Here is an 11,143-nt window from a genome sequence, read left to right on the forward strand (position 1 = left end):
ACCTTCCTCTCTCTGCCTGCCTCTCTGCCTACTTGTGATCTCTGTCAAATAAATAAATAAAATCTTTTAAAAAAATAAAATTAGTCAGAGAAAAAAAGACACATATGTACAGAGAAACAAAGATAGGATGACCTCAAATTTCTCACTGAAAACAATGCAAACAAGAAGACAGCAATAAGAGGGCACATTAGTTCAAGTACTGAAGGAAAAAAGAAACTTTTAGCTAGACTCCCAATAAAAATACTGTTCAAAAACTAAAGTGAAGTAATGCTCCTTAAGACAAGCAAAACCTGAAAGAATCCATCCCTAGAAGACCTGCACGATAATAAAGGTTAAAGAAAGACCTTTAGGCAGAGGGGAATATGATGCTACACAAAGGAACAAAGAATGTTAGAAACGGTAACTGCATACATAGATAAACATCTAAGAATTTTCTCTTATCGCCCAAATCTCTTTGAAAGATGACTGACCAGTTACACAATATGAGGTGGAGTTTATAACATATGAAAAAGTAAAATGTGTAGCAAAGAGCACAGAAGTCAAGAGGAGAGAGATGAAGATATATTATTGTAAGTTTCTTGCATGTAAAGCAATAGAATATCACATGAAGGTGAACTGTGATAAATTAAAGATGCATGCCACAAAATAAATAAAATCTTAAAAAAAAAAAAAAAGAAAGAAAGAAAAAAGGGCACCTGGGTGGCTCAGTGGTTTAAAGCCTCTGCCTTCGGCTCAGGTCATGATCTCAGGGTTCTGGGATCGAGCCCCGCATCAGGCTCCCTGCTCATTGAGGAGCCTGCTTCCTCCTCTCTCTCTGCCTGCCTCTCTGCCTACTTGTGATCTCTCTGTTAAATAAATAAATAAAAATCTTAAAAAAAAAAAAAAAAGATGCATGCCACAAAACCTAAAACAATCATTCAGGGGCGCCTGGGTGGCTCAGTTGGTTAAACGTCTGCCTTAGGCTCAAGTCACGATCCCAGGGTCCTAGGATCGAGTCCCACATGCTGAGCAGGGAGCCTAGTTCTCCCTCTGCATCTGCCCCTCCCCCTGTTCGTTCTCTCTCTCTCTCTCTCTCTCACAAATAAATAAAGTCTTTTCAAAAAATAAAATAAAACCATCATTCAACTAACATAACAAAGACTTGTGGCTAATAAGCCATCAAAGGAAGAAAGCCAACAATGAAATAATAAAAAAATAACCAATTAATTCAAAAGAAAGCAGAAAGATAGGAAAAGGGGAACAAAGAACTGATAGGACAATAGAAAACAAATAGTAGGGCACCTGGGTGGCTCAGTGGGTTGGGTCTCTGCCTTTGGCTCAGGTCATGATCTCAGTGTCCTAGGATTGAGGCCCGCATAGGGCTCTCTGCTCAGTGGGGAGCCTGCTTCCCCCTCTCTCTCTACCTGCCTCTCTGCCTACTTGTGACCTCTCTCTCTCTCTCAAAGAAATAAATAAAATCTTAAAAAAAAAAGAAAACAAATAGTAAGATAATTTATTTAAACTTAATGGGATAAACTTAACTAATAATTGCTTTAAATGTAAATAATCTAAACATTCCAAATAAAAGACAGAGATTGTCAGAGGGGCTTCAAAACAAAAACTAGCAAGACTCTGCTATATGTTGCTTAAAAGAAATGCACTTTAAATATCAAGACATGAAAAGAAGGAAATCCTGCCTGTTGAGATAAGGTAGATGGACCTCGAGGACATTGTTTGCAGGGAGAGAATAAGAAACGATACGTTCAAGGGCTGCAGCATTCCCCACCTGCTGGCCGGATGGCAGGAGAACTTGGCTCTCCTCTGGCTTTGGCCTCTAACTTCCTGGGGAACCTAAGCAAGTGTCCTTTCTCCTTTATGTTTCTCATTAGCAAAGCGAGGAGTAGAGGAGTGATGTCAGGTCCCTTCTGGACTTCACATCCCAGCTTTGTCATCATCCAGGGTCCCTTTGCTCATGTCCCAGTCCCAAACCAGTAACCACAGACCAGGGCACCAGAGGCCTCAGCCACCATGAGTTCAGGACTCCATCAAAACCTGTATGTTCTCAGTTATATGCAGACCTGAAAAGGCCAAATTTGGGGACACCTGGCTGACTCAGTTGGAAAAGCTCATGATTTGTGATCTCAGAGTTGTGAGTTCAAGCCCCACGTTGGGTGAGGAGATTACTAAAACAAACAAACAAACAAACTTTAAAAAAAATAAAAATAAAAAGGCCCAATCTGTGGAATTAAAGGGTAGAACCGTGATTGCCAGAGGTTCAGGGATGGGAGAAATGAGGAGATAAACTTGCACCTATAAAATGAATAAGCTCTGGCAATCTAATGTACACAGCAGTGTGCCTATAGTGAATAACATCATATCATATATTTGAAAGCTGTTAAGAGACTAGATCTTAAGTGTTATCACCAAGAAAAGATAATTACGGGAGGAAATGGAAGTGTCAAATAACCTGATTGTGGTAATCATTTCACAGTAGATAACATTGATTGAATCATCACATTGTACACCTTAATAATATCTCAATAAAACTGGAAAGACATTTAAAAAAGCCAAACCACGTCTGTGGTTGTACTTGGACAGGGTAGCAAAGGTAAGAGAGGTGGGAGAAAGGGACAGGAGGGAACTTGAGGGAGTCATGAATACAATACAAGTTCATTATCTTGATTGTGGCAATGGTTTCATAGGTGTATACATGTCAAAAGTTATCAAACTGTACACTTTAAATAGGCACATTTTGTTGTAAATCAGTTATATCTTAATAAAACTGTTTGAAAATGAAAGTTAATGGAGACTAGGATTCTGCAGTCCCTCACCTTCCAAATCTCTGGCTTGTAGTCTACATGTCTCTAAGTCCTGCTGAGGAAAGCACCTGATTCCCACAAGGCAAAGAAATAAAGATCATAAACACCACAGTGTAATAAGTCCATAAATCAATCCAAGACATTGAGCAGGAAGGGAAAATTCCAGAAGAGAGAACTCAGTAGCCAATTTGAACAGTTATGGCTCAGAGTTGAAAACATGGCAGAAAAAGAAAGAGAGCAGAGAGAGACAGAAAGACAGAGAGAAAGAGAATTTTCAGCCCAATTCAAGCCCCTCCTCCCCACCTTTATGCTACCTGATCTTTCCCAATAATCTGAGCCAATGTTTAACCACAGAGGGTTCCATGGTCAGCTCTGCTCCCCTAGTCCTCTGCCTCTGGGAGCACGTGGGCAGCTGACCACAAGGGGCAAGGTCCACACTTGACAAGCTGAGCCTCTGGCCTTACAAGGGGAAGGGGTCAGGGGAGTGATGGACCCCAGAGGGACCCAGGTGCAGACTTGGGGGTCCTAGGGGGTCCCCGGCCTCTTTCCCTACCCAAGCCCCAGCCACCATGATTAAAAGATGGACCTAGTCCTAGAGATGGAGGAGGGATCTCAGTGACCTGCTCCCCCATCCCGGCAGGTTAGTCTCCTTCCCCAAATTCTGAAGGGTCCTGGCATGTTTCCCGTGAGATGGGGGAGGCCCCATGTCCAACCTAGAAGGGAATCATTCTGCAGGCCACTCTTCTCCAAAGGAACCCATTCTGTGGTGTCCTCTGTAATATTCCAGCAAATATTTAAAAAGCCTAAACTGATAAGATTCTACCCAGTGGTGAGCATCCATGAGCCGTTACATGCCAGAAGCAACACTATTCTGACTGCTGGGAGCCGAGTCATTAACTGACAATGGTAACAAACCATCACACACTACTAAAATCACAATCGTTATTCTTATATGGAGAAAAAAGCACTCCTCCTTTCCCTTTGTTCTTTATACTAACAAGCAACATCAAGGTGATCAGTCCTCCCAGGGGCCAGGTACTATTTAATCCTCCTAGCCCTGGTGCCCCTATGGCCTCTGTCCCTGTGGTCTAGGGCTGCCCTCCCTCCATGGCCTGCTGCTCTAAGATCCCTATTCCTAGAAATCCAGCTGTGGGGCATTCTGTTGTAGTGGCATGTGGGGTGTCCAGGCATTCCAGGGGTGGAGGAACTCAGTCAGCCAGTAGCCAGGGTCCAGGGAGCTAGAGAGAGCCCAGCTGAAGCCCCATGAAGGATCTGGGTGTCTGGGGACCGAAGATCAAAAGGGAGGAGGGCTTGGAGGGAGACAAGGATCAAGGAAGCATCTGTCTTCACACAAAGTGACCTCCAGCTGGTGTTCTATGACTAGCAAAAACCAATGATTCCTTGCATGAGTGACCTCTGCCCCTGGTTTTCAGCAACCTTGACTTAGAAATTAAGTATAGGGGCACCTGGCTGGCTCAGTCGGAGGAGCGTATGCCTCTCTTGATCTCGGTCAGGGTCTTAAGTTCAAGCCCCACATTGGGTGTAGAGACTACTTAAAAATAAAATCATAAAAATAAATACAAAAATCAATTTTTTCTAAAAAATAAATTAAGCATAAAATGGTTGGCAGATGATGTTTTTGACTGGGCTGAGACTGGTGGACAAGTAATTTACATTCCCTCCCGGCAGAGTTGAATCCTCTTACCAAAACTCTGTCCTACCACCTTCCCCCCAACATGTCTTTTGGGTTCTCTGGAGACTTCTCATCCCCATGGTTAGAGCTTTAGGGGACAGGCCTCGGTAGGAGGTCGTGTTTGCATTTCCCTCCAGGTGGCTGAGGGTGGAGAGCAGGAGAGCTATTTCAAATGCTCAACGTCTTCCCAGGCAGGAGACCCAGCCCCAGCACCGGGGCACCGCTGGCTGCACAGGACACCCTGTCATTTCTCTTTAGCACTCACACTGGCTCCCTCCTAAGCAGGAGGGAGAACACACGGCAGACATGTACTCTGTCCACTCCTGAGTTTTGCCCAAATAACCCGTACTTCCTATTTCTAATTCTCTGCTGCCCCCATTACCTCGAACCCACTGTGCAAGCAGAAGCAGTCACTGCTCTGGCCTCCCGGAGCGACCGTTCCTACAAGGTCACCAACTAATGGCCCCCATGCCACCAAAGCCAACACTCCAGTCTCCTCCGCAACTTTCCTGACCTTTCTACAGCATCTGATGTCGTTGTCCTTCCGGCCTCTCTGACCTCATGGCTTTCCTTGCCTCCCAAAACACTTCACTGTCCTGGTGGTCGTCCTTCTGCACTGTTGTCTCCTTATCTGCCCCCTGCTCTTCCCTCCCCTTCCCCCATTCCTTGTTCTCTCTTCTCACCATGAAAGGGCTAATCACCCACTGATTTATATCTCCCATCTGCATCTCCCTCACAGACTCCAGACTTCTGTGTTTTACTGCCTAGTGGACAGCTCCCCTTGGATAGCTAAGAGATAGCTCAGGTCAGTGTTCCCAAAACGCAACTCCTTATTTTCTTCTGAACACCTGCTCCTCTCGTGGCCACATCACAGCGGAGGGCTCGTCCTTCCTCCCCAGTGCTCAGGCTGTAGCCCTTGGGACTGCTGAGACCAGCAAGCATCAGTGGGGGGTGACGAGAAGTGTCAGATTCTGCCTACATCATGGGGGGGGCCTCCAGTCCCAAGAGTTCTGGGTGTTGAGGAACTCAGTCTATCAGCAACCAGGGTGTAGAGAACCCAGCTGAAGGTTCATGTTCAGAAGTACCCAGAATCTGGGTAGTTAGGTAGATTTGAGGGTTGGGGGGGGAGGGGAGGAACTAAGCGTGACTCTAACATCTTCAACCTTGTAACTGGTCTGCTTCTTCCCTGGTGCCTATACACTCTGTTCCCAACAGCAGCCAAAGAGATTCTTTCAAAATGTAAGATCAATGGGGCACCTGGGTGGCTCAGTCGGTTAAGTGTTCGCCTTCGGCTCAGGTCGTGATCCCTGGTGCTGGGATCGAGCCCCTCGTCAGGCTCCCTGTTCCGCAGGGGGTCCACTTCTCCCCCTCCCTCTGCCCCTTTTCTCCCCTGCCCCTCCCTACTTGTGCTGTCTGCTCTTCCCGGTGCGCTCTCTCTCTCTCTCTCTCAAATAAATAAAATCTTTTAAAAAATAATGAAATGTAGATCATGTCACTCCTGCGCAAAACCCTGCTCTGAGTCCCCACGTCACTAGAGTCACAGCCGAAGTCTCAAAGTAACTGACAAGGACCTCCCCAATCTGCCACTCCTGTCCCATTTATTTCTCTGACCCCGGCTTCTATCTACTCCCCTCCTCACAACTCTTCAAACCAACCAGTCAGCCTCTTGCTTTATGACTCTTAAATCTTGTGTGCCCTCTGCTCGGAGCACTTTTACCCTCAGTAGCCACACAGCCAACTCTCTCACTCCTGGCAAACTTTGGCTCATATGTTCTCAGTGTCCCCTCCCCACCACCCCTCCCACACACTCCTGATCCCCTTACCCAGCTCTCCTTGGTCTTTCGCCATAGCACTCCTTAACTTCTGATATACTGTATAATTTTCCCATTTAGTATGTTTCTTGTCTGTTTCCCTCCTCTAGAATGTCAGCCCCACAAGGACAGGGAACTGTTCTGTTCTGTTTATACACGGATGCCAACAATTTAGAAGAATTCTGGGCAAATGGAAGGTAGCCAGTAATTGCTGTTAAATGACATGGTCAGGGTCAGGGCTTGTGTGGGCTGTGTGCTGGGATGGCTGGCTGAGACTGGAGATTCTAGAAAGCCATTAGGGGGTGGGCTGGCCCCAGGTTTTGGACAGCAGAGAGGGTGCTCACCGAGTAGATGGTTGAGGCAGGCAAGGCTCCCATCCATCTCCCTGAAGAGCCTACTAGCCGCTTTTGACTTGAGATGGGCTTCTTTCTATTACTTTCTCAGCTTCTCTGGTTTTTGACTATAGTGTTTCACTGTTCTCCTGCTATTTTTTTTTTTTAATTTCACCTGCTTTTCTATCATATTCTTGCCTCAGCCCTTTCTCTGCTCGGGAACTTACTTCAAATTGGGATCTACCAGATGTTAAAGCTGGAAGGAACCAGAGAAGACCTCGTTGGTATTTTAAGTTTGGAACAAAAAATGTGTTTTGGGAACTTTTTCATTCCTGATCTCATCGCTGAACAAATATGGATAAAAAGTGCCTACCTAACTTATCTCCCCCTCTGCCCCAAGTCCCAAAGTGGCGGTTTAAGGCTGGGAAGTTGAAGAAAGGGCCCAGAAGCAGGCTGATAGGGTCCATTACCTGAGCACGGTTCACCCCAGTGTATCCCCAGCATCTTTCTCCAGAACTTGCTCAAAACATCCCTCTCATCCCCTAGGAGTCCCCAGGGATCCCCAGTTGGAGAATCATGGGTTTAAGTAAAATCACTACACCAGGAGGAAGAAGGGTGAAATCCATGTAAGTAGTCTCCATTCTCCTCACCTTCCTGTCCCACACGGGTAACAAAGGGTCCTGTCAGAAAGAGGCATCAGTCTGTTCCTTGCCAGACAAGGGGGTGAAAAGAGCAAACGTTGGGGCTCATTCCCTGTAGGAACTTGCTTTCCCGGGAAGGTGAGAGGAGCTGAATGATGACAGGAAGTTTAAACCAGTAGGACTACCACAAACCAGGCCTGTCCGTCTAATGACCCCACACATCCTAGGTGAGTCCCCCTTACCTTGGCAAAGGAGGCTTTCCATTAATTCACCCGGTGGCCCTGGATGACTCATGCCCTTCAGAGCAAACCTGAGCATCAGCCTCTAGCTCCAAAGCCCCTCAGAACACTTCCCTCCAGTTGCTGACGTCCATCAAGGAAAAGACGAGTCCTAAGGCCCTACGTTTGATCAAGGGAAGAGACTGTGGGTGGCAGTGTTAGGGATTAAACAGTTTGACGGGATCCAGGACCCAGGAAAGGTCTCTCCACTCCCAGTCAGAATCAGCACCACTGGAAGGCCGGCTCTATCCAGGGAGGAAGCCGCCAACTAGCCGTCACACCCACCCCCTTCCCTCACAAGCCCATGGCAAGAACCAAGGGCCCCCCCGTACTCTTCCTGGGCCTGCATTTCCACCAAGACAGCATCACACTCTCCCGGGCCTGCACGCACTTACCACAGAGCCCTGAGGCAGAGCTCAGATCCAAAAACTGCCAGACAAGCTCCCTTCAACGGGGTGAGCCCACAATCTGCCCCCACTCACCACACACACACACACACACACACACACACTCTGCTCCTGGTCACAGCTCCCTTTGCTTCCCCTTCCCCAGCCCAGTGGTTTTGCACCAGAAATCACTGGAAATCACTCCCTCCCGCCTCTTCGTGCCACTCCCGCTAATTCCCAGGCCAACCTTTACCCAATTCCAGAGAGGCTTGGGGAAAGCCGCTCACCTCCTAATCTTCCTGCCATGTGAGGAGCTAAGCTGGTTACTAGGCTCCAGATACAGAGTCCCAAAGCCCAGCTTAGCCTCCAGACTCCTCCTCCGCCCTGGACCAGCCTCGTCCCTCCACCCAGCTCACTGAAGGGAGGCATGTGGAGTGTCCAAGGCTGGGTTCGAAGTGGGAAGACCTCCTTTCTTCCCTCACACAGTGCGTGGAACAAAGTCCTGTGATTTCAGGCTGCCGGCCAGAAATCCCCGGGGGGAGAAAGGACATATCAGCCCATCCCTCCCCTCTGGAAACATACAAGTTAACTTCCAACTCCAAGGCCAGGCCTCCAATGGCCACGATCCTGGGAACAGTGCTCCGAGGCTTCAGAGCTCCAAGCCAGCCCTCCCACCTCCCCTGTCCAAAACCACTGGGAGGCGGAGCTCCACGCATCCAGAGGATCCGACTCCCCGGGCAAAGAACAGGTGTTACGTTAGGGTACCCACCAATCCTGTGGCCCACAGAATAACCACGGCCCTCAGCATTTCCCCCACGTGACCTACCTCGCCATTGCCCCTTCCTCCAGCCCAGACGTCCAAACTGGATCTGGGGAGCCCCAACACCTGTACGCTTTACCCACCAACAAGGAGATCTTCCTAACCTACTGCTCACCCAGAATGCTTCAGGACCTGAGAAATCCCTCTGAGCTCTCCCACAGAGGGCTGGGATTGCCTGAAAGTGAGTTACTGGTCAGAAAATGACCACCGCTGCAGGGCAGGAGCAGAGCTGCCCCCAGCGGGCTGGAATGGGGTGGGGGGAGCAAGAAGCCAAAAAGGACCTAGGAAAGAGCTGAAGTTAATGCCACCTGCCCACAAAGTTCAGTGGATAATTTTGAAGGGAGAGCCACTGGTATCAAAGGTTATGACACTGGGCATCAGTGTCACTGGGCATCAGAGGGGTTGGGTAATGACTACCTTGGGAATGGCATCAGGCCAGTGGCATAGGGGAAGACACGGACTAAGGAGTTTCAGGACCACGGGACAGTTCACTAGCAACATCTTCTCCAACATCGTTGCCATTTGTTAAGCTCCTGACCCACGTGACCGCTGATCCTCACGGCAGCTTGCAAGGCAGGTACTGCTATCTTAATTTACAGGAAGAGCCACTGAGGCTCTGAGGGGCTTAAACGACTTGCCCAAGATTACACAGAGATTAAATAGCAGAGCCAGGGTCCAAACTCTGATCCATCTGGTTCCAAACCTAGGATGCCACAGCAACATAGAAAAACCCTGGGGAAAGTCACATAACGTGTCTAGGTCTCAATCTCCTAGGTCTGCAGTATCCTTCCTGACTCATAAGGGTCTTTCCAACTCCAGCATTTCTGTGCACCCATGGGACTCCCCAGAGGAGCAGTACGTGTGGGAGATGGAGAAATCCTCCTTCTAGGGGTGGGTGGGCTGGCACAGTGACTCTCACCTCCCCCATTTTTGTAGCAGAGATAGGGAAACCTCCAGACATTGCCGAGACCAATGATCTCCCCAGCCACTGACAGCACAAACTCCATCTTGTTATTCCAGTGTCCCCTTTCCAGAGTGCCATCTTCCTTCGCCTTTTCCAGGACTGGGTATGCTGGCTTTGTCTCTCCATTACTGGTTGTGTTCGAGACCCTGCTATCCATCCCACCTGGAAAAGAAGCAAAGTGCTCTGTGAACTGCTGGGAATCCTGGGAAGAAACTCTTCCCATTTCTTCACCAGCAAATTCCCAAAGGAATGAGTGCACTGGAAGAAAGTAGATTCCTACCCCCTTGCCTGTAGACCCGTGTTCTCCTTAGCATCTCTCATTGGTAAAGACTGAGTAACAGCTGCTGAGAATGTATCTTCCTTTCCTGTTCAGAAAGAAAGCATGGAGACCGAGGTACAGGCATGTGTTCCACAGGGCAGGTCCTCTTGGGTGGGGGCTTGTGGATATGGAAGAATTCACATGGCCCCTGGGTTGTCTAAGTTCCTCTCTGCCAGCCAGTGTCTATATTCTGTTTGCTGGGGACAGTTGAAAGGATCCTCAAGGCCACCAATTTCCCTTGCAGGAATTTAGTCAAGCAAAGTAACTGTGACTATGCGTAAAGATTTGGCATTGAAGATGTTCATTATTTACAACAGCAAAAAATTAGAAAGCATGTAAGGTCCCAAAGTGATAGACAGGTTAATAAATTATGGTACATACAGACACTGGAGCCTTATACTATCATCAAAAATTGTGTTGCAGGAGAAAAGGTAATGAAATGAAAGTGCTCACAATATGTGAAGTGAAAAGTTATCAAAGAGCATACACGATACCAGTATGCTTGGAAAATATTTCATAAAGTGTATGCATTGAAAACTTAGGATAGCCACCAAAATGGTTCTCTCTCCATGGTTGGAATATAGGAATGTTTTCCTTATTTCCATTTCCTACATTTTCATCAAAGAAAATGATTTATTTTGTACTATTTAAATAAAAGCAAGTTTTTAAAAAATCCTTCCCAAGGAATGAGAGAGGCTGAGGGGGTCCTGGAATTCTAAAGAAGATGGGCTGATTTTTTCAGCTATCCTTCCCTGTCTCTAGGAAGTCAACATAAAAGAAAGATGAACTATGGGCTTTTTTTTTTTTTTTTTTGGTGATGTTACACATAGGAATCTGTTAGAATAGAGAAGAAAACATGAAATTAGTAAAGAAACACTGTAGGGCACCTGGGTGGCTCAGTGGGTTAAGCCTCTGCCATCGGCTCAGGTCATGATCTCAGGGTCCTGGGATCAAGCCCCTTATCGGGCTCTCTGCTCAGCGGGGAGCCTGCTTCCTCCTCTCTCCCACCGCCTGCCTCTCTGCCTACTTGTGATCTCTCTCTCTCTCTCTGTCAAATAAATACAAAAAATCTTAAAAAAAAAAAATTAAAAAAAAAAAAAG

The 11,143-nt window shown here is 47.4% G+C and overlaps 1 protein-coding gene and 1 pseudogene across 6 annotated transcripts in view; both read right to left on the reverse strand.

Moving 5' to 3' along the window:
* The window catches only part of SLC6A13 (solute carrier family 6 member 13), a 32,889-nt gene extending 24,474 nt beyond the window's left edge, over positions 1-8,415 (reverse strand). The window contains exons 1-2 of one of the 5 annotated variants that reach the window (XM_080811746.1): positions 8,227-8,388; positions 7,518-7,673 (exon numbers count right to left, since the gene is read on the reverse strand). In XM_080811746.1, the coding sequence (XP_080667872.1) occupies positions 7,518-7,593 (76 nt within the window). In that variant the 5' untranslated portion in view covers positions 7,594-7,673; positions 8,227-8,388. Of the gene's footprint in view, positions 1-7,284; positions 7,393-7,517; positions 7,697-8,226 lie in introns of those variants that run through there. The other 4 variants (XM_080811745.1, XM_080811744.1, XM_080811743.1 and 1 more) reach the window with 4 other exon arrangements.
* Positions 8,416-8,945: 530 nt separating this feature from the next.
* Positions 8,946-9,880, reverse strand: LOC308347159 (sodium- and chloride-dependent GABA transporter 2-like; annotated as a pseudogene). Its single transcript has 2 exons — positions 9,592-9,880; positions 8,946-9,002 (listed from the first exon to the last, which is right to left on the reverse strand). The product of its transcript is annotated as a sodium- and chloride-dependent GABA transporter 2-like (transcript).
* Positions 9,881-11,143: the final 1,263 nt, after the last annotated feature.

The sequence above is a fragment of the Martes martes genome, assembly GCF_963455335.1.
Source record: "Martes martes genome assembly, chromosome: 8".
NCBI classification, from domain to species: Eukaryota; Metazoa; Chordata; class Mammalia; order Carnivora; family Mustelidae; genus Martes; species Martes martes.